The sequence below is a fragment of the Musca domestica genome, unplaced genomic scaffold (genome assembly GCF_030504385.1).
Source record: "Musca domestica strain aabys unplaced genomic scaffold, Musca_domestica.polishedcontigs.V.1.1 32, whole genome shotgun sequence".
NCBI classification, from domain to species: domain Eukaryota; kingdom Metazoa; phylum Arthropoda; class Insecta; order Diptera; family Muscidae; genus Musca; species Musca domestica.
The window spans coordinates 9,427,463-9,451,137 of NW_026712311.1; the positions used below are offsets into that span (position 1 = coordinate 9,427,463).

Consider the following 23,675-nt stretch of genomic DNA (forward strand, 5'->3'; position numbering starts at 1 on the left):
AAATATTTGGGGAATTTGATTTTATTTAATTTGGTAAAGAAACTAAGTTTTTCTTTTTTTTTTTTATTATTTTTTTAACTTTCCTTTGCAAACTGTCTAGTTTGTTAAATTTAGTAGTGATTCAGTCTTCACTATTGGATGGTTGACAGAGAAAAGAACGTTGAAAGTCAGCGGTACCAAATTGAAGCCTACGGACAAGTACATTTGCTGCGAGCATATGCTTGTTGAGTGTGCGGTATTTGCTTGTGATTGTCGGTAATCTTAATTAAGGATTAGCGTGTACAGTACCCCTTACAATAGATTTCGGTTAAAATAATATCAATTCAAAAAATAAAAATTAGCTACTTTCAAATGTACGACACCTTCCAAAACAGTCATTACAACAACGAAGTGGAAACGGATACCTAATATATCTGCTTTTCTTCATATCAGCATATCCAACAGAACTGAAGCATTCCAGAGGGACAAAATATTTTGGCAATAAAAAGGAGCAAAACAAACGGCAATAGAAAAAAGATATATGGTAAACTTTTCAAATTGATCCGAGAGTTTTGAATCATAGGCAATAAAACTGTTTGGATTCAATACACGTAACAAATATTTTGAAAACACAAATGTTCGTTCCACGAGAACCCGAAATATTTGCTTAAAAGCTAATGCCATGTTTACGTTAGAACTTTTTTTGGGTAAACCTACTTTGAGCGGATTTATTTGAAGTAAAAGTAATGGGTATGACAATTTAAAACCAAATCCAGTGGGTTAACCCTCATATATATAAACGTACTATAAGTCCTCCAAATGGTAAAATTAATCTATAGATAGTTTTTTCCAGTCGGAATGACAAAATTATACTATTTTCTATATCATAAAAGAAAAAGCAGTAATCGTAGTAAAAACTTGTACATTCCTGCAGTTCTGGAACAGATCATTAATAAAGCAAGATGCTTTTCCTTGTGTGAACCTACCCTGAAATCAGTTCTTATTCGATGAGATTGATAAATCGTGATATCGTTACCTCATTTCGATTTTCAGATGACTAGTATTTGCCTGCTTATGCAGAAAAAAGCTTGTGTTATTTCACAAAATAAAACTTCAAAACTTACTAAACATCTCTGAGTGTAGCACCAGGTTTTATTAACAATTTCATAAAATTGTTACTATTGATTCTATCACACATTGTTGTGAAATAGTGTGAATAGGAGTACATACAATATAAACATTGAGTTGCGATTAGCATTTTTTCTTTTGTTCGCAATCGATTTTGCCCAAATGAGTAATTTTCATTTGGCTTTTTCGCTATAAATCTATAAATGTGTGCTTGTGAAAGTTTATAGAAAAATATCTAACGAACAAAAAGAGACAGCAAGAGAAAGAAGAAACAAAAATCCAAATATTATTTTGTTGCAATTAATCATGAAATTTGCTTCAACGACGACAATACTCGATAATAATACAACAATAAGCGAAATTAATCTGTCGAGTTTGCAAGAATTTTTCAATATAAAAAGGGACAGCCACAAAATCGAGTCACATCACAAACTGTGTTTGCAAAGACCCTCACCCTCCAACAGAACTGGAGTAGTTCTTAAAAGAAATAAAAAGCAAAAACAACAGCAACATTTGAATAGAAATTTTTCGACGATTAAAAATTGGAAAAATCAAAACTTTTGCAATTGCACGTCTTGATTCTAAACATAATCAGTGAAAAATAATAAGGAATTAATTTGTGTATAAAATTAAGTGCTGAAAACGAAAACCAAAGTGAACTTTTAATTGGCATACCTCCACCACAAAACAAAAAGAAAAAACAGAAACAAAGAAAAACAAATTTAAATACAACCCAAGAGATACCACAAAGTGAAGTAGACAATTGAACCTCGTGCTTTTGCTGTCACTGTTCTTTTTTTGTTCGTGTCAACCAGCCTTTACAAAAAAGCGCGCGCGTGTCTCCCTTTTTCCTGACAAGGAAATAATACATTTGTGTAGAAAACCTAAACCTATAAGAAAGACGGGAGTGCTACACAAACGTCGTCAGTAAGTCGGAATCCCAGAAACATTTCATCCTCCACCACGGAATCCTTATATTCCGTTAAAATTTCAAGAAACCAAGAGAAGTCGAAAGGCAAACAGAAATCAGCCAACAACATGCCACCGCGACGTAATAAGAAAGGAGGAAAAGGTAAGTGAGAGAAATAAATAGGGAGAGTGAGAGCTTGTATTAAGATATATAAAAACATATGTGTGTACATATTTATTACTACTAAACTGTTCCGCGATCTCAAATAATGATAAGTCAACATATATTTTAAATATAATGAAATCTTCGACAAACACGTCGAAGAACGATTGCATCATTCTTTTTTTTTAATCCATGCACAATTTTCCAATTTATTACCTTGTGCCTAAATGTGCGAGCTACATTTGAGGGGGGAGTTGTCATTGAAATGTACCCTATTACAAAATATGTATGTACCTAATCTTGTAATAGTAATGAATGACCATGAATATGTGATAAGGAAATAACACAAACATACTAATTCACACTACTGTTCAAATGTGCTTAGGCGATTTGCCTAAGATGATATGAGATGATATGTGTATCTTTGAAAATGTTCCAATATGAAATTATTATTGTCTTGTTCTTGTACCAAGGGCTGAAGTTTACGCTAGATATATGGAAGGACGCGGAAATTCCTTGACTTTTGAAGACCCAACAATTCAATATGAAGCCCATGAGGTCGGTCCACGGTGAAAATCGTTTCGAAGGAATATTTTAATTCTTACAAGTACACGATATTAGATGGTTTAAAACTTGAAAAGGAAAGAAAAAAAGTGTTTTTTCCTCAGGTATAGGCGGCAAAGCCCATAATGGAACTCGGTTGAAATCCTATATTTACTCAATAATTTGAGCTAGTTGTTACTGGAGGAAACAAAAATTGTTAGTGGAATAAGAATATAAAAAACACTGTTCAATAGCTCACTTTTTAGCTACCGATCTCTTATAGTCGCTGATTCGTGTACAAATACATAAAAAGCTTACTCATGACTACTACCGTAATAATAGTGTTGGCTGGGGCTTTCAAGGTCTTAAATTGTAAACGCTTTTTATGTTTATGCTCTTTAACTTGTTTCTTATAATAAATAACATTTTCTGTTTTAAAACAATTAGTTACTCTGTATGAATGTTTAAGGGGATATTTCTTATTTAGATTTAGAATAAATATTAATTTTAATTTCTTTATGAATGATTTTTCGTCATTCTTAGATTTATTTGGTGTGTTTGTGAACTCATAGACCTAATGTGTTTTTGGTCGTTTAACGATCAGACTCACCGTTGGCGACCTTGAAATGTCTTAAAATAATCAGAGCAACAACATTTTGTGTTGACAAGCTCTCGCACAAACACACTACGTGTTAGCTTCGAATAAAATTAATTTCAATATTTAATGAGAACGCGATTTTAGACAACAAAGAGATAGTAACGAAATAAAAAAAAAACGTAATTCGAATTGGTCTAAAGAAATATGTTTCTTTGTTCAAACTTTATACTAATTTATATTTTATTCAAAATTTGTAACAAATTATTGTTTCTTTTCTCATTACATTACAGGTCGCCAAGGCGATTCTAACTCTGAAGATGAGTCGTTCAATGAGAATGCCTCGGTTTATTCGTACATGTCGGAGAATGGCGGTGCCTCTTCTGTCAACGATTCGGATGAATTGTCTTCCAATGAACGTTATGAGGAGAAATTCATGCAGGCTTTGGAAAACGCCACTGAAAAATCGGCACAAACTCGTGTAATGGCACTGCAAAGCATCTGTGAAATATTGATGCATCGTTATATGCCAGACTTTGTTGATGATCGTAAAGTCACTCTCATCGACTGCATTGAGAAGAGTATTCGACGTGGCAAAGGTTTGGAGCAAGTCTGGGGTGCTAGATTGGCACCCTTGTTGGTTATCCAATTGGGAGGTGATGACGGCATTTCAAAGGCTCTTAATCAGTTTTTGCTTACCACTGTTCAAGACAAGTCAGTGTCATATGATGCCCGAGCAAAATGTTGCACAGCATTGGGTCTTTTGAATTTCTTTGGTGGCGAGGATATAGGTGACGTGGTCACATTGATGCAGTTTTTTGAAGCCATATTTTCTGCTAGTTATCTCAAGGGCGATGACAAGACACCGGTTACGGTCAGCCCTGAAGCCGGGGCTTTACATGCTGAAGCACTGTCAGCCTGGGGTTTATTGCTGACAATGATACCATCTGGAGACTTTGTTTCATGGATGACTGGCGGACAATCAATGTTGCCGTAATTTAATTAAAAATACAAACATGAATGTTTTATATTAAAATTTGTCCACATTAAAAACAGATCTTTCAAGAAGCTGATGGGACTACTGCAATCACCACATTTGGATGTACGCATGGCTGCTGGTGAGACCCTGGCCTTGATACTAGAGTGTGGTCGTTCACATGACGAAGACTTTTTGGAGGAGTACTTAAATGATTTAATTGATGCAGTCAAGCAATTGGCCACAGATTCTCATAAATACAGGGCTAAACGTGATCGCAAAGCCCAGAGAGCAACATTTAGAGACGTGCTACGTTATCTAGAGGTAAGCAAATATTTCCCTTAAAGCGGAAGTTTATTTTCTTAAATTGTTTTTTACACATTTTTGTTTACATATTTTTTGTACAAGTATGAACAAGCTGATGCCGACAATGCTTACCGCTACACTTGCGGTGATCGTGCAAATTATTTTTCATAATGACACATCCAATTTTGTTTATGGTATCCATATATTCTGTAAAGTTTGCTTTTTTCTTGAAAACATCTCCACCTCGCCAATGGGAATTGTTACCCGAGTTAATAAAGCGGTTTGAATCCGCAAATGATATTTTAAATGGCTTATATGCTTTAACACATTGATCGGAACTGTTCATCTGCTTGTTTAATTCCTCCATCACATTAGTTCTGAACTCGGAGCAAGGTTCTTTCTTTGTCAACAATTTTCTAGCATTCAATTTGCTTGTTTCATCTTCCTCTTTAAGAGATTTATATATACCTTCTGGATATTCTTGTATATTACAAAAATCTATTTGATAGGTCGTGTATAAGCGGTTCTCTTCCAGGCGCCTATTTAGCTCATCTTTGGGCATATTTTGCAATCTTTCGTAGAGGTCAGGGTATACAGTTCGCAATATTTTCAAAAAACGATTGGGTTGTTGTTTATTGCAATCATCTTGCTGGTCATTTGCTATGGCCTGAACTTGATCAGGTGCGAACTTTGTTGGTATAATTCGGGGATCAATCAAACGCCCCATGGGAGCTATCCCAGTCCATTCAACTGTTCCGTGCTTTGCAGTAGTATTTTGATCCTTTTCGGTGGTAGTTACACTATCACAAATACATTCCAAATTTTCTCGAGAATTTGTGCGGTTTTCTTTCAGGAAATCATAACGTTTATTGTTAGGTTTTATGAAATCGTGCTGATACGTCGTCAAATGCATTTTAGGGGAATCCAAAAATTTCACAAAAAATTTAAAATACTAATTATAACAAAATAAAATATTAAATTGTAAATATTTTTGATTGTAGATTCAATACAAAGTTGATTTTATATTTACAGTTTATAATTTTCCACAATGTTTATTTTTTTTTAAATAGGAGGATATATCCCCCGAAATAACTATACGTTTCGGTTCTGAGTCATTAGTTTTGGATTCATGGGCTGTACATCTTCAATACTCAGCACTGTGTACAATAATGGGCCCTGGAATGACATCACAACTACAAGAAAATGACTTTATACGTGATATCTTTGGTTTGGGTACTAAAGTCGACACAGCCAATGGTGCTACGAAACTTAAAGCGTCGAAACTTGAGAGAGTAAGTATTACTACTTGAAAACCTATGCATTTTACATTTCTAATCATTGTGTTATTTATTTCAGCACCTTGTAAACGCTGCTGCATTCAAAGCACGCACCATCAGCCGGGGCAAGAATCGTGATAAGCGTTCTGCAGTTTTTACGTAAACGGTTAGACAAGTAATAGCTAGACGATAGCAACATTGCAAAAATTATTATTAAAAAAAATATATCTTTACTCATTCGAAAAATAATTAAAAATTAATTTTAGTTTAAATTTGAATTGGTTTTTTTATTTTTTTTTTTAGTTTCCTGTTGGACTTTTTGTTATATTATTCTATTAAAAACTGAACACTGAATTAATTTTAATAAAACATATATATTGTTCTCAATATAAAACGTAACGTAGTACCGTATAAGCGTATAGATATTTATTGCAAACAGCAAATTATAAGTAGAATAAAACATATTTAAATATAATTGATGTATATAAATCATACAGTCAATGAAAAACACAAAGAAGTTTTTAAGTATTGAAAATATTTGTGAATAAAAATATTTTATAATTTTTATTGCTCACGTCCTCAAAATGAAAAACCACGTAGATCATAAGTTTAGCATAATATTATGGAATGTAAAACAACAAAGATTAAATTTAGCATTAAATATGTGTGGATTGTGCTTTTGAACGTACATGTGTATTGTATTTTCAAAAGTATAAACAAAAATGGAATATTTACTATCTCTCAATTTTGAAAGTCATACCCCATACCGACTTGCTAAGAATTGAGTTTTGATTTTTTAATAAAATATAATTTTAGTTGGTAGTTAAAAATGCGACACCTTAACTGTTTTGTTTTATTTATGCCCAAATAGTAACAAAAATATGTTTCCACAAAACACAAATGAAACACCCTATCTACCTAGCATCTGCGATTCACAATTAAAAATAAAATACGTGAGGAAAAGTTAAATTCTGTAAAATGGAACAAATAATTTGTCGATCTAAGTACATCCCCATAAAAGCGACTAAAACCAACAGGATTTAGCAAATGAAATATTTCGACGCCGACACCGTGGTCACGTTTGGGATGGCATCACTTGTTGTCGACATCTACACTAATTTGGTACTCCATAATTTGTGTCGACTACGACCAACAGAAAAAGGGTGATTGCGTTTAAACTTTTTTAAAAAAAGTAGTAAAATTTAAAAAAAAAATTACTACTTTGAAAATTCCAAAATCTCTTGGTTTACTTTTCCAACCCAATTTCTTAACATACAATTTTTTGATGAGCCGAGCTCAGCTCGGGGCTTTACATGCTGAAGCACTGTCAAGCCAATTGTTTGAACAAAATATTTTCTGTTTTCATTTTGTGGCAAAAAAAAAAAATAAAAAAAAATTATAGATGTGTAGCGAATGAAGAATATGAAACACAGCTTTCGGTATTCAAGGGCGATCTTGTCGAGTAGAAAGATTTTGTAAAGTCTAAAATACCTGTAGGTTAGATCGAACAATAAGGAATGTCCATCATGTTTGATGATATGCTCGATTTTCCAAAAAGGGTTTTACTTTATTGGGAACTTAATCTCGGTCCAAGATACTGCGATGGTGACTATTATAATACCAAGAAATCAATTTGAATCATGTTTAAGGGACGGCTATGGATTATTACCCAACTTCAGTTGTGTTGGCAAAAACTACATTGTTTATTATGTTTTTCCTTTGCTATGAAAGAACAAAATCGACCATAAGGATATTGGCCAATTAAAAAGTGTTCCAGAATAAAATATAAGTGTAAATTACGAAAACACTTTCGAGTAAGCGAGTAGGTCGACTGGCAAAATCAGCATATTGACTATTAAAGAGTGTGCTGTCATAATCCGTTATTAACCAGTATTTCTGTTATAAATTTAAAAGATACCTAGGGCGTCTCATTCCCTGTACGACAAGATCGAAAACAAAAAAATAAAAGATGAAAAAACTGCAGCCAACTTCAGACTGTTGTCATTTCTAAGCCACTCGTCCCAGTGAAATTTTTCCAGAAAAATTATACGTGATGGAATTCAAGCGTGACAGTGTGAATTCTTTATATTTGGCTGGAAACCACAAGTGGCTATCGTTAGAGCACTTCAACATTTAAATGTGAATAAATCTTTTGTGTCTCGTACCATCGCTCGTTACCGTGATACTGGTAGCGTAGCCCGACGTCAAGGAAGTGGACGGAAGAAAACAGCAACATCAACAGAAATGGTTCGAAAAGTAAAGAAGCGACTTGATCAAAACACCCGTCGCAGTGGCCGAAAAATGCCTCATGAGCTGAACATATCGCAATATTCAATTCGCAAAATATTGAAAAATTAGCTCGGGGTAAAGCCATTGAAATTCCAAAAAGTGCAATAATTCAAAAGAGCTAAAAATTTGCTTCGCTTGGCCGAAAGTGGTAAACTGCCGAATTTGGTTTTCTACGATGAGAAAACATTTGTTGTCCAGCAGTTTGTAAACAAACAAAATGATCGTGTTTACTTGCCAAAGAGGTCAGCTGAAAATGTGTACCTTCGGTTGGCCACCAGAACCCAACCGCCGGCCATGGTGATTGGGTGGGCCACCATAACAGCCGATGGTCGCTCTCCGCTCGTATTAATCCACGTGGCATCAGAATAAATGCCGAATATAATCTCGAAAAAATTCTGGAAAAGTAAAGAAGCGACTTTATCGAAACCCGCGTACCAGTGGCCAAAAAAGTGGCTCGTGAGCTGAACATATCGCAATATTCCATTCGGCAAATATTGAAAAATGAGCTCTGGGTAAAGCCATTGAAATTCCAAAAAGTGCAAGAACTTACACCTCAACAGAAAGAAAATAGACTCAAAAGAGCTAAAGAGTTGCTTCGCTTGGCCGAAAGTGGTGAACTGCCGAATTTGGTTTTCTCCAAATAAAATGATCGTGTTTACTTGCCAAAGAGGTCAGCTGAAAATGTGTACCTTCGGTTGGCCACCAGAACCCAACCGCCGGCCATGGTGATTGGGTGGGCCACCATAACAGCCGATGGTCGCTCTCCGCTCGTATTAATCGACGTGGCATCAGAATAAATGCCGAATATAATCTCGAAAAAATTCTGGAGGGTGTATTAAAGCCTTGGGCACGCAAATATTTTGGCCGCAGACCTTGGACATTCCAACAGGGCTCAGCACCATCGCACTCAGCACGCGCACTCAAGAATGATGGCAGAATGAGGTTCCTCACTTCATTTCCAGCGCACAATGGCCACCAAAATCTCCTGATACCAATCCGTTGGTTTACTGTGTCTGGAGTATTTTGGAAAGCAAGGTTGGTACTAAAAAATAAAAAAGTATCGTTTGACTTTGTTGCAGTTTTTTTATCTCACCCTTTATGTGAACATTTTATTTAAAATTGTGCACTTCTTAGGAGAGAGTGGATGTAAAGGACATCATCCATCCTCTCATTCATAAATTTGGTCGTTTGGATTTGTAGTAGTTTGAAGTGAAAAATTAAAAGAAATATTTGGAATATTAATTACAAGCTTTGTCATACTCTATTCAATCTCATAGATACTAGAAAGAGTTCATTGGCTGCACAGTATATTTCACACTGAATTGTTTTCAAAGTGGATGCAAAGGAATACTTTGTCGAAAATTTCATAATAAAATTTGTTGAATACCCACAATTAATTTTGATCCGGCTAGGTCCTCACAACATTCAGAGGATGTTCTAAGTCAAAGTAACTCTATATTTCTTAAAATATTTTTAGTGTGTTATGAAGAGCTACAAGGGAAACACAGACAACATTTTAAATATTTTTAAATTTTATTTTTAAATTTGTATCACAATAATTTATATTTTCTTATATTTAAAATTAATGGGAAATGTTTTTCATCGGGTTTTGTAAATTTGTTTAATCCTACTAGCAAATAGGTTTACTTTATCAATGATATCGTTACCAAAAAAAGTCTTATTGAAATACAAGAGGTTACTTAACTAAATACTTAATTAATATTCGTTTTCTGAATGACATGAATAACTATGAGATATGGGAAAAACACAAAATTTATAACATTCGCAATATTGTTTAATGCTTGTTTCGTACAAACCCTAATTTATATATATCTTTTATGTACTTGCCTAAGTATGAACTGCAAAATATATACTTTTGTGGGATTAGGCTCTATTATTGATATACATATTTGTAAAAAGTAAAAATTGAAAGCTTCCAAAGTTAAGTAATAATTGCATTATTTGATTTAAAATCTCCTTTCATTTTTGGCGATATTGACAAATGTGTGTTTTTTGTTTATTTCAAATGGGAGTGATGGGTGAGAGATGATGTACACGTTTTATCATTTATTAATATTTATTTGGTAGTTGTTATTTTTGAGAGTTTTTCTTGTATACTTTTTAGCATTTTAAGGAAGATTTGTTCTTTAGAGAATTTCTTATTTCTACGAAAGGTGATGATGGACCTACACTACATCTAGACAGATAGAGCACATTACTGCATCAATTGAGCAATATTTAGTATAAACGTGCATTCAACTTTTGTTACTTTTGTTTTTGTATGGACTAAAGTTATTAAGGTAAACATAAAATATGACATGAGTTGTGTATATAAAAGTTTTTAATTAGGCGGTTATTTGAAAAAAACTTTTAATGTAATCAAGGTGATTATCGTGATGTTTGGAAAATATAAAAGACATTCAGATTTTAAAATGTATACAAAGACGAAGACGCAAGATTAACATATACTAAATATATGACATCCGATGTCGTCAGTCACAAACATTTTGTTTAACTGCGTTTTTACGAGGACGAAGAGGGTGTATCGGCCGAGGTGACATCTTCACAGATGGTGTGTAATTTCTCCATTTCGGATTTTGTGACAATATTAATGCTGCTTACTTTGGCACGTTGGTAGGCTACTACGGTGTTTTCGCCCAAACACTTGATGCATACATATCCAATAAGGACGGCAATGCCAACGGTCATAACACGAATCAAGGGATCGACATACATTTGAATAACCACCCAGGCGGAGGCCCCCGCAATACACATTAGAGTTATTAAAATTACCGTTTTTGACCAGTGTTGTATGGTGAAACCTTTTTCCCAATCGAGTCTAATGCAAAAAAATAATCGCAATTAATTGTTTGGCATGGCATGGCAAAAAGCTAATGAAAATTTAAACTTACTTCTTGGATTTCTCTATTTCATAGGGAAAACCACACACTTTACACGATAGCTGAGCTTCGGAAGCACTACAACTTTCGACTAGCCAACGTTTCAGGCATTCATGGTGCACTGAGGAAACATCTCCGGTACAACGGCAGGGCTGAATAAGTGGTTCTGGCTTATCGCTGTCATAGCATATCCAGCAATCTTTCTTGTTTAGAAAAGATTGACCCTCCTCGGGCGAAAGATTTTTCGTTTCCGCTGACATTGTAGGTATCGACGGATCAATTTGGCGAGATATCAGTTTGCGAGGGTTTAAAATCCATAATTGTTCGGGAGCCATGGAATTCCACAGACAACAGGGGAACCATAAAGCAACACCAATTTCTACAATGCGAAAGACTATGTCATGCCAGTTTCTCGAATACACTGGGACTCTGCATAGGCAAATAAAAGGTCATAAAAAAAGCCCAAAACAAAAAAATGGTTTAAATATTTACTTTGTTTTCCAAAAATCTCCTAAGGTCTCAGACGTCAAAAATCCCACAATAACAATTAGCATAATGGCTTGTGATAAAAGACCCAAGCGAGACTGATGCAATTGAGATGCGTTGACAATGGCTTCACTAGGACCCAAAATCTTTCCCGTCTGGTCGTACACAAAACCACCACGAAGCTTGAAGAATACCTCCACACCATAGATAAGAAAGAAGACCACAACTATCAGCAGCAATGCAGCATAACAACCATTGAATATATGGGCATATGTTTGACGCTTCGAATTGATGAGAGATGAAAACACTTCTACACCAAATAGACTGTACAGCAGGAAATTGAAGGCTATAAATCCCAGAAAGCTTTTCGACAGAAATTGTGATTTCTCCCAGCGAATATCACGCAAATGGAAAATCTGAAAATTAGGAGACAGTTGATTAATTCGATTACAGGACAGGACTTAAAACATTTAACCGTAACGGGCAGCAATCCCCTACGAACACTATATGATTGTTATTTAAAAATGATTTAGCCATACCTGTTTGGCGTCTTGAAATACTACGCTTGTGGTATTTACTAATACCAAATAATAATAAAATATTAATTAGCCAAAAAGAAGTGATTAGATTACAGCAATGGTGAATTTTAAATATGATATGCCCACGGAGTGTGTATTATATATTTGATATCCATGTATGTACATACACAAAATATTTTTCAATAACTTCAGGTGCAATAGCACTTGAATACGTTTTTAGAACAAATAGAAACAAATTGCATTTCCTTCCTTAGTGAAAGCGAAAACTCTTGGAAAACTTATGGGTACATGTCAACGACATATAACAAATTACCAGCGACATCATTGATTGCCAATAAAAATAAAAAAAATCATGTACACATTAATAACAGAAAAGTCAATAAGTACAATAGCACTTGGACGAATACAAAACGTCCAACTGATAAACAAAAATTAAGCAACGACTTATATATGACAATGGACATAGGCGATACTTTGTGGACAAAAAGATATGTAATGGTCGATAAAAGACCGCGCCACAAATACCAGTATATGGAATTATTCATATTTTTTAATATTTATATCAATGGTTTTTAATATCTCTCTGAACTTACCTCAGCCCACATACAAACAATCAATGAAGCACAGGACATCAACAGGGGATAGTACGCCGACATTAGGGTCACTGCCCATTGGGGCTGCAAATCCAACTGTAAAATAAGAGAGGAAAGCAAGCGTCCTATTAATTGTGAAACCTTTGAAAGTAATTGCAAAATACATGTACATACCGGTGTTGTAAAATATGCACCCCGCAAAGACGCCGCCACGAAAACCATGAAATACAACATTTTCTGTGTGGTTATACGACATGCTCTTAATACCGATGGCTGTTTCAACCGTTGGTATTCCGCTACAATACATATGAACAATTGTATAACAGAGACCAATGCCACAAAATAGAATACACCCGATATGCCGGCATAGTAGGGCAAATTGAATCCGCTACACTCATCACCTGCATAGCGAATTTCACATAGGCATGTGCCATTCAAGCAGTCACCTCTGCCGGAACAAGTGGCCGAATTGAGATCGTCATGTTTATTGGTGAACGGTTGTGGTACCCCATTGCTGGATGTACCAGCGGTAGTTTGATGCTGTAGTACGCTCGTAGAGCACCTCATTAAGTTGTGAAAGCTAGGTAACATGCTCTATGAGGAAAATTGCCTGAAAATATACAAATTTAAATATCTATTAATATGTTTATAATATGATTGCTAAGGCGAAAGAGTTATTGTTAACATGCCAAAATAGTAATATGTTATTTTTTCATTGTCAAATTTTAACGATGAAAACAAAATTAAGTATACACATCAGAAATTCATAGCAGTTAAATAATAATACATATTTGAGGCGTTTTCATATTCAATATTTTTGGTATATGTATTTGGCACAACTAAAGAAAATATGTTATATTTTTTTAAAATCCACCCTAATATAATTATCATTCACCGGTGACTAACCCATTAACAGAAGGTTCCTATACACATTGTACTACAGAAATTAAGTACGCCTTTTTAAAATCCACCCTAATATAATTATCATTCACCGGTGACTAACCCATTAACAGAAGGTTCCTATACACATTGTACTACAGAAATTAAGTACGCCATGCATGACAATTAATATTGATAAAACACTATACGCTTTACAATATTCTCAATTTCATTCTTTATATAGTAACACACACACACACAGGCTCTTGAAGTGTTATGAGTTGTATGTGTGTACGATTCCATCATCTTCGAAGAGTGGGGCTTGCCTTTAACTAATATGCAAGTTATGGAATATTCATGTCAAAATTCGCAAATTAAAACATCTGTTATATTTTAATTAATAATAATTAATTTTAAGTGTAATAATGGTACAGTAAAAATTGTTTATTTCCTATGACTTTCGTTATAGAATGCTAAAAATGCAAAATTTTTAATGCCAATTCTATAATACAACATAAAGTGGAAAGTTAATAAAAAAGTATAGAGCGACGGCACAAAAAAACTAAATTAAAATCAACCAGGAAAGAAAGACCAAAATCGAGAAGGCCGACTATATGATACCCTACACCATTATGCATATTTAGTAGGGTTACCCGTAACAAATGAACTTTTATAATAGGAATTTATGTGAAGTAGATCATACCGACGATGAATGTGTATGATGGCTTTAGAGCGAAGAGAGAAAACTAATATAGGGAAGGAACATCCAACTCTGAGTCGATTTCTACCAATTTTGACGGAGACATTTGTACCTATCATACCAAATAGCATTGATATATAGTTAATGATATAACTTCAGGAAGGATTATATTAAAAAAAATATGTATCGATACATGGGAACCGAGTTTCACCAAATACTACATATTTGGTGTACAGGGTGAGATAAAAAAAACTGCAACCAACTTCAGACTGCTGTCATTTCTAAGCCAATAGTACGACAGTTGTTAAAATTCTTCCAGTGACAGCTCATTATATTGTTTACAAGCGTACAAAAGCATTTTGGTGGGAATTTTTCAGAAAAAAAGTTATTCGTAATGGAATTCAATCGTGATTGTATGATTTCTTCATATTTGGCTTGAAAACCACAAGTGGGTATCGCATTTAAATGTGAATAAATCTTTTGTGTCTCGTACCATCGTTCTTTACCGTGATACTGGTAGCGTAACCCTACGTCAAGGAAGTTCACGGAAGAAAACAGCAACATCAGCAGAAATGGTTCGAAAAGTAAAGAAGCGACTTGATCGAAACCCGCGTCGCATTGGCCGAAAAATGGCTCGTGAGCGGAAAATTTCACAATATTCTATTCGACAAATATTGAAATATGAGCTCGGGGTCCTTTGGACTATTGTGCCTGGAGTATTTTGGAAAGCAAGGTTGTCACTAAAAATACCAAAGTTTCGATCACCTCAAGCAAGCGCTTCGCCGGAATGGGCCAAAATACCGCAGAGCAGTGTGTGACGGTTTCATTGGCCGTTTGAAGGCCATAATTCGTGCTAAAGGTGACCCATTCGAACAAATCTAAACTTATTCTAAAATTTGATGCTATTTCTGACATTTTTGCTTTCATTCAATAAAATTTAAAAAATATGGAGTTTGACTTTGTTGCAGCTTTTTTTTATCTCTTTATGTACTATAACCCCGAAATTGGGTCGGAAACATATTATACATAGGAGATATATTTATATCTGAGCCGATTTTCACCAAGTTTGAAGTACTTGTTTCTAGGCAGAGTTCGATGGGATGTGCCAAAATACATTATAATTGGACGAATATTACACATATGACGTAGAATAATCGGGCGTAGATTTCAATAGGGTTCGTTCTGGTCCAAACAATTTTTTTCTGAAAAATAAACTATGAACCGTTCCTTCTTCATTATACAAGCAAGCAATAAAAATCCAGACAGTAAATATTCCATTTCTGTCTATTTATTTGTATTCCTTTTCCCCTTTTTCTACCTCTCCAACTAATTAGTCACCAACTACTACATTATAGAGAAGGTCCACTGTATTATAAATCAATTATTGAATATAGGCATCACGTACATTGCATTATAACAAAAATGGAGATAACTCAATAGGAAATAAAAAATACGATTTCAAGAATAATGTCATTCATCGAAACGTATATATATATAGTAGATTTATTAAGAAATTTCAATTACAAATCGTAAACAAAGAACATATGTGCGTCTGTGAAATTCATTAAGCAGATACAGGTGTCTTCTATTTATTTCAGTTAAAGCTATATTGGTATATAATGATCTCCATAGATTTGGAAACAAATTCAACTTAAGGAATTATCTCAAATGGTTGTCTAGGATATATCAGAAATGGTCAAGAACAAATCCAGTAGAGGAGGACAAGCCGCAGGTGTTTGGGTGATTTGTTTAATATAGATTTGATTTTCCACTCAGTGATAAGAACAAATTGTTTCACAGTTTTGGTGAAACAAAGTATTCAATTTCAAAAGTGTTTTATATTATCATTCGAAAATCGATATTGTTGACATACTAACAAAATACTAGAAAAGTCTCAAGCAATAAACGTCGAATATATTTAATTTGAGATTGATTTTAATTTAAAATTTCTCAATAACAATTTAAAAGAACTAAAAAGCCTTGCTATGGAAAATTTAATTTTGCAACGGAGTTTGCTTTTTCTCCAGAGCAGCACAAGTTAGAATATATCTTAGGTATTTATTTAATGTCGCAGTTTAAAGCCAACGTATATTTTTGTTTTCAACACATGTCTTCATTTGTTCTGGAATACTTTGATAGTAAATAATCCACAATCAGAAAATTACCTCATTTTTAAAATCTGTTTTGGTACGCTATGTCAAAGGTTTTTGACGTTCGTTTTTATTTTTGTTATCGCTTCTTTTTCGAAAACATTAATTATGGAAGAAATTTTAAATATTTTAAAAGACAACGTCCAGCGATATTCACTTTGGTTTCGTGTTCGATTTTCACGAGTTTACTTTAACTTTTATTCACTTGATGTTTAATCGAAAAACAAACATAGAAATGTCAAATGAGAAATAGGCAATTTATACAAACAGTTTTGCCAGCACATTGACACTTTGAAAACAACAATAGTAATTTGTTATATTAAATTAATAAACAAATAACCAGCGCTCTGCGAAAATTGTAAACTTTTTTTTTTGATTTTTTGCATTCATTCACATGACTTGGTTAACATTTTTCATAAACTTCGAGTTTTTTACTTAATACAATTGTGTTCCGTTTTTCCTTTAAAACAAGCTAAAACTTTGATAAGATAGCAGATAGTGGGACACACATTCACATGTACATATACAAATTTTAATAAATATTGCGGGAACAATTGTCCACAAAACGCTCACACATTCCCAATAAATGTTTGTACTCTGCTTACTTTTTAATTCGAAAATTTCACAATTCCATTTATTGAAAATAGAAATTTCCGCTATTACATTAAACACATTTTAGCTTCGAACAAATATATGTATGTTTACTAGCGAAAATTTTATGTCGTTTTGTTTGCGTCGATATGCTGCCTATGGATTGCTCAGCAAGACTACCATAGCCCGTTGCTGTGTTTAGTACAAACGTTACGAATGGCCATGGGTTTGTCGAGAACTCAATACTATCGAATACATTTAGACGTTCTCTTAAAATACTAACTGAAATACTCTTAATGCTATGACATAGCACCCGTCATGTCGAACAATGAACACTTGACGAATCATTCACCTCTTTGTAAGTGTAGACAAAGTGAACATTATGTGAATATTAAAGAATAGATAAATATATGTAAACGATCGAAAGTAAGAACATAATATGATTGTAATGTTTTTAGCTCTTTTAGTGCAGGAGGCTTGATATCCGAAAACTACAATGGTAACTTGAAAACGTATAAGAATTAAAAAAACAGAAAGGGAATAAATCAGCTGAACTGACTATATGGAGGACTACATCACTCAGGATGGTGGATCATTGTCGTAACAGATATATGAGAAATGGGAAGCAACAAACCTATCGTACTGGGCGATTTGGAATACGCAAACATAACATGGTTAATGTAATGCAGTATAATCGATGTAACAATCCTAATTCGATATAGGTAGGTACAAGAGTAAACATGAGGAAGTAAAAATATTAACAACTAAAACAATCCTCGAAGGGAATACAGGGTGTGATGAAAAAACTGCAACCAACTTCAGACTACTCGTCTAACAGCTGTTAAACTTATTCCAGTGACAGCTCATTATATTGTTTACAAGTGTACAAAAGCATTTTGGTGAGAATTTTGCAGAAAAAAGTTATTTGTGATGGAATTCAAGCGTGATTTCTTTATATTTGGCTGGAAAACCCAAAGTGGCTATCGTTAAAGCACTCCAGCATTTAAGTGTGAATAAATCTTTTATGTCTCGTACCATCGCTCGATACAGTGATATTGGTAGCGTAGCCCGACGTTAAGAAAGTGAACGGAAGAAAACAGCAACATCAGCAGAAATGGTTCGATGTGCACCTTCGTTTGGCCACCAGAACTCGAGCGCCGGCCATGGTGATGGTGTGGGCCGCCATAACAGCCGTGGTATCAGAATAAATGCCGAATATAATCGCGAAAATATTCTGGAGGGTGTATTAAAGCCTTGGGCACGCAAACATTTTGGCCGCAGACCTTGGATATTCTCAGCACGCGCCACCCAAGAATGGTTACAAAATGAGGCTCCTCGCTTCATTTCAAGCGTACAATGGCCACCAAAATCTCCGGATACCAATCCGTTGAATTATTTTGTCTGGAGTACCTTGGAAAGCGTGTTACGGTTTCATTGGCCATTTGAAGGCCATAATTCGTGCCAAAGGTGACCAATCTAAACAACAAATGAAATTTGCTATTTTCGACATTTTTTGGCTTTCATTCAAAAAAATTTAAAAAACAATGTAAAATTTATGGAGTTTGGTGTTGCAGTTTTTATCTCGCCCTACCGAGTTCACCTATTCTATGCACCAAACACGATACGTGTGTCCGATTCCTATGAAATTCGGCATGAGTGACTAGATGTTGGTACAAAAATAAATTTGTCAAATTATATTGAAATCGGTTGAGGTTTGGTTATACCTCCCATGTATATTTTCGGCCGATTTCGTATATTTGATGCGCCAAATACGCAATGTTTCTCCAATTTCAATGAAATATGCAAGGTGTGACGGAATTTGGTTTAAAAATAAATTTTGTCAAATTATATTGAAATAGGTTCAGATTGGGATATAATTTTATTAAGAAGCTGACCCACAACGCCTTTGCAATGTTATTAGGCTAAGAGTAAAGAACTACCAACAATTTAATTGAGGATACGATTATTACAGGGAAGTATGTTGCTACCTCGAATTCTCTAATAGCAACAAAAATGCCACTCAACTTAAAAAAATTAATAAATCCGAAGCAGAAACAGCTGACCACGAGAAAAGCAGGAACATGCCAAATTAGTCCATATACACGAAGAGTTTAAATATGGACTAAATTTGGTATGTTCCTGCTTTTCTCGTGGTCAGCTGCTCCTGACATGTTCACGCGTTGGTAGACAAAGCGATTTGTTTGTTTACGCTTTAAAATATTACAATAAATAAAATTACAATGGGGAGAGAATTATATAATTAATGTGCAATCTAAAATGATTTTACAATACGTAATGTATTCTAAGGAACAAAATTGCAATATATCAGCAGTTTAATTGATCAACAGAAACAAATTAGGCAGATTGAATGCTTCTACTAAATCCTATATTTTGAAAATCATCTAGACTGAAGTACCCACATAATCAATATGCGGTAGAAATGGTAATCTCTAATTTAAAATTTTGCTCAGATCCGAGTGTTGTTGTAAGGGTTTTTGTTTAATCCAGGTTTCTTATATTTGAAGTTGACTGATTATGGCACCTGTACAGGAAAATATGGAAGCACCACATTAATAAATTATTAAATCACAAGATTAACCTCACATAAAAAATGTTCACCTGACTATCCTGCTCAATCGTCGTTTATTAAATGATTAATTTGTTGCAGAGGATCTACAGAAAAATTTATGTTTATGAGCTCAACAAAAATTGAGAAAATGGCGTGCTCAAGAACCTTTCACTTCTCTATAAAAAATCCTTCATGCAAATACAAGAAAAATATAGAATTTAACTGTTTTAAATGAATGTTGATATCATTGCGTATGTAGATTATCTTGCAGTCTAATAAATTACAGTTAACATCTGCCGCGAAAATAATTAAAAATACTTCTAGCAAATATACCCTAGGGCATTTCAATAACAATAGACAATACTTTTATAACCAATTAAGCAACACAAAAACATGCATTTAGGTTATATTTGAACTAGACTAAAAAAAAAACAATTATACTCACAAGTTATTCTTCGGAGGCAAATGAATAAACATGTGCACACCCCTTTTTGACGTATTCTCAAAAATAATAAAACTGGTAGGTACTTATCACCAAAACACAAACATTATTGAAAGTCATTTAATTTCACTGAAATTGTTTTTTTTTTTTTGGCAATTTTACTATTACAAAAGTTTATAAGTTTGTAGTTGGATGAAACACAGGTACTGTCTGTGTTATTCATACGCCCACAAAATGAAGTCTAATCGAATATTTACTACGTACATTTGCACATTGGGTATCTATGAATAAATGAGGGAAACCTTATAATTACATAGAAAAATTACTGTGGAATTGTTTGTAAGAATTTAAATTTTACAGGAATTTGAAAAAGTCTTTAAGAAAGCAAATATTGAAAACTTTAAATGCACTTGACCCTTCAAGTCTTTTTTTTTTAAGAAGACTTGTTGCCTTACAAATTATAGTTGTTTTCTACAATTGAAAATATAAATATGTTTCATAAACGTTAACTGCGGGCTACTCAAACTAGGTTCTGGAATAAGTTCTTTCATCTTAAATAAGAGTAGGACATCTTAAAAATCTTGTTTTTGAACAAAACTGACTACCTCTACAAGGTAAAAAGCTTTCAAAATACAAGTTCTCTGCAACTCTTTGTAAGATCGGAGTTTGCAGTGCATTATATGATTGTATGCAGTGCTTCATTGCTATGTCGAAGAAAGCAAACTGCAAAAGCCAACACACGTTTATATTTAAACTGTAACCACATATGACGAGCAAATGTGACGCGAGTTTGCTGAAACTAATTTGGGGTCCAAGTGCTTTGTGAGTACATTGTCGGTGCATATGTACCCAGATAATAATAAAAAAATATATACGGTTGTTGTTTGTTGCTTGTACTGAATTTTTATCTTCGTAATTGTGACTGCGTCGTTGAACATTAATGATATTTAGATATATAATTTGTTAATATTGTCAAATGATGGAAGTTTTTATTTGTTAAAAAAATAGGGATTCAATAAAGGACTGTGGAAATGACCACTGAAAACAAAAGGAAAAGGAATAAAAACCTAAAAAATTAAAAAAAAATAATTGGCTTAACTCTAGTTTAGCAAAAACTCTTCATTTTCCATGTAGAGGTAGTTATTTTTACCCTGATTCCGAAGAGTTTTTACTAAACTAAAGTTGTTCCAAATAATATTTTGTCAACTTATAGAGTATTTTCAATGGACAGTAAAATACATGATATTAAATATTTAGAACAAGGACGAATTCGTGCATGCAATAGTATTGGTTCGCTGAATGCAGATGACATATTTTTTTTAAATGATAGATACTTTAAATTTCATAAAACAAAATGATATTTAATTACCTTAGATGCACTTTACAAATAATAAGCAAAACAAGCTGGTAATAATACAAACAAAAGGTGGGATAACAAATTCGATTGATGGACGATTAGTATGTATTTTCTTTTTGACCAATGCAAATTTCACCAATTGCCCTCTCTAACTGGGCCATCTAAAATCGGGCGAGCAAACATTTGTTTTTTCTTGTTATTTTGACGCAAAAACAAAACAATAACGAATATTCTACACAAATAATTTTCCACGAATTATGTATTATTTAGCTTGTTATTTTTTCGCATCTATTATTTAGCTGCTTTGTTTCGTATATATATTATTCAGCCACCACTTCACGTCACAGAATATTTGTTCTGTATCTAGCTAAAATATAACGAAATATCACTTTTATTTTTCTCGCGATGGAAATGTTTTTTTTGCAAATGCTTTTGACGTGTTTTTTTAATTTTTGATTATGATTTTTCTAGTTTTAGACAAAAATTATGTACTTTTTTCCTATTATTGATGACACACGACACAACTAACTAGGGATCTATAAATCGATATACAACTGAATTTGTTTGACAACCAGGGATCTAAAATAAAGCATTGCACAAGTTGATTATTCGTTGAATTTCAAACCAATATGTTTACACAATTGACCAATCACAAAAAAATTTAAATAATGTTATCGAAAAAATAGCTGAGCTAGTAGATTTTTGCAGGTTCTGGAACAGAGCAATTGTTATTTATATTTTTGTATACAGAAAAACAAATAAATTGCGACCACGTGCAATGTATTGCAATTTCCTTTCTCCTACAAAATGAGACCTGCCATAAGATAACTTAAATAAATAAAAAAACTTTAGATAAATTTTTAAACATTTTAATAAATTATTTAATTTTTTCGTTTACTCATTTTTATAGACTTCTCCCAACAACAACTTTTTCAACAAGAGAATTCTACGGAGGATCCATGGTAGAAAAATACAGGTAGATGCATCAACTATTGGAATCTTTTATATGTCAAAATTTTTAATTTTTTTTAAGAAGGTTTTTATAAGTTTTGTTATACGACACTAATCTGAGGTTATAATGTGCATGTTTTACAAATTTGAATAATTATTCATTCAATTTTTTAAATTTAATTTAGTAGGTTTGACAGTTCATTGCCCCAAGAACTGGGTCGATGCGACCGCCTGTATTCTTCTATCATGCGAGGGCCTTATTAAATAGGCGTTGGTCCCATTCTGCCTACCATGCCGTTGTCTCGTTTTTTTTTTTTTTTTTTTTTTTTTTTTTGTTAATAAGAAGAAAATTAATTTGGTTACAAAATCCACAAAATCCTACAGCTTGTTAAAATAAAAACTCCTGGAGATTAAAAAGGAAATCTTCACGTAAAATATCCTTAATTGTGCCTAACAATGTAAAACACTGTGTTTATCATATCATTAGGATAGCTTTTCTCCTCCTTCATCAATATTAATATTGTTACATGGGAGACTTGGTAGGTTCTGGAAGCAATCTCACATTTTTTCAACATTGAAACCTTGGTAGATTCTGGAAGCAATCTCACATTTTTTCAACATTGAAAAATTGAAATAATGCATACTACACTTTATTCAACCTTCTGTTCCAAAACCTGCAAAAATGTACTAGATTTGCAATCGGAGAATCGATTATGGTGGTAACAGTAAAATTTTAGAATTCTTCCTGTTTCTGGAGCATATCATATTTTTTCTTTGGATAAATTGTAAATGTGAATCAAGATTTATGTGAAAACACTACATTTTATATGTTGTTGCTTAAATACTGAAGACCACTTGTGTGATTTCGAGCCTATCTGTTGATATTTTTTAATTATTTCTGGAAAAATGCCGTCCATTTTGTATAATAAATTAAATATTCATCAGAATTACAGATTATGCAATTATTGTCTTTGAAAATACTGATGTACTTAATCGCCCCTTATAAACCAAAAGACTAAAAATAATTTGTTTAAAATTACTATAAATATCGATTATGGTAGTAACATTTTTAGATTCTTTCTAATTCTGGAATATATCCTTTTTCTTTGGACAAATTACAAATAGGAATCAAGATTTATTTGAAAACCTTACATTGTATACGTAGTTGTTTAAATACAGAAGGTCACTTCCGTGATTTCAAGCCTATATTTTATTTATTTCTCAAAAAAATGACGCGCTATTTGTATAACAAATTAAATATTTTATCAGGATTACAAATGATTCCATTATTATGGTTTATTAGCCCATTCGTTCGATATTGTTATCTACAATACAAAACGGCCGCCCAAATTC

At 33.4% G+C, this 23,675-nt stretch overlaps 3 protein-coding genes across 7 annotated transcripts; 1 reads left to right on the top strand and 2 right to left on the bottom strand.

Moving 5' to 3' along the window:
* Positions 1-1,047: 1,047 nt before the first annotated feature.
* Positions 1,048-6,719, top strand: LOC101887334 (interferon-related developmental regulator 2). Of its 2 annotated transcripts, XM_059125141.1 has the most exons (6): positions 1,048-2,179; positions 3,611-4,310; positions 4,374-4,617; positions 5,670-5,891; positions 5,956-6,042; positions 6,180-6,719. In XM_059125141.1, exons 1-5 carry the CDS (start codon positions 2,146-2,148, stop codon positions 6,037-6,039), a joined length of 1,284 nt encoding a protein of 427 aa, XP_058981124.1. In that variant the 5' UTR covers positions 1,048-2,145; the 3' UTR covers positions 6,040-6,042; positions 6,180-6,719. The 2 variants fall into 2 exon arrangements, with proteins under 2 accessions (XP_058981124.1, XP_005182560.1); XM_005182503.4 differs by having other exon boundaries at positions 1,049-2,179; positions 5,956-6,719.
* Positions 4,613-5,631, bottom strand: LOC101901796 (uncharacterized). Its single transcript, XM_005182502.4, has one exon. It carries the CDS (start codon positions 5,510-5,512, stop codon positions 4,682-4,684), a length of 831 nt encoding a protein of 276 aa, XP_005182559.1. The 5' UTR covers positions 5,513-5,631; the 3' UTR covers positions 4,613-4,681.
* Positions 6,720-10,047: 3,328 nt separating the features above from the next.
* LOC101901632 (RING-variant domain protein) lies at positions 10,048-21,911 on the bottom strand. Of its 4 annotated transcripts, none has more exons than XM_011293794.3 (6): positions 21,384-21,911; positions 12,858-13,293; positions 12,684-12,779; positions 11,558-11,967; positions 11,078-11,494; positions 10,048-11,004 (listed from the first exon to the last, which is right to left on the bottom strand). In XM_011293794.3, the coding sequence occupies exons 2-6, from the start codon at positions 13,272-13,274 to the stop codon at positions 10,689-10,691; spliced, it is 1,656 nt and encodes a 551-aa protein (XP_011292096.1). In that variant the 5' UTR covers positions 13,275-13,293; positions 21,384-21,911; the 3' UTR covers positions 10,048-10,688. The 4 variants fall into 4 exon arrangements, with proteins under 4 accessions (XP_011292096.1, XP_058981123.1, XP_011292097.1 ...); XM_059125140.1 differs by lacking the exon at positions 21,384-21,911 and adding an exon at positions 20,018-20,149; XM_011293795.3 differs by lacking the exon at positions 21,384-21,911 and adding an exon at positions 17,018-17,184.
* Between the last annotated feature and the right edge of the window lie 1,764 nt (positions 21,912-23,675).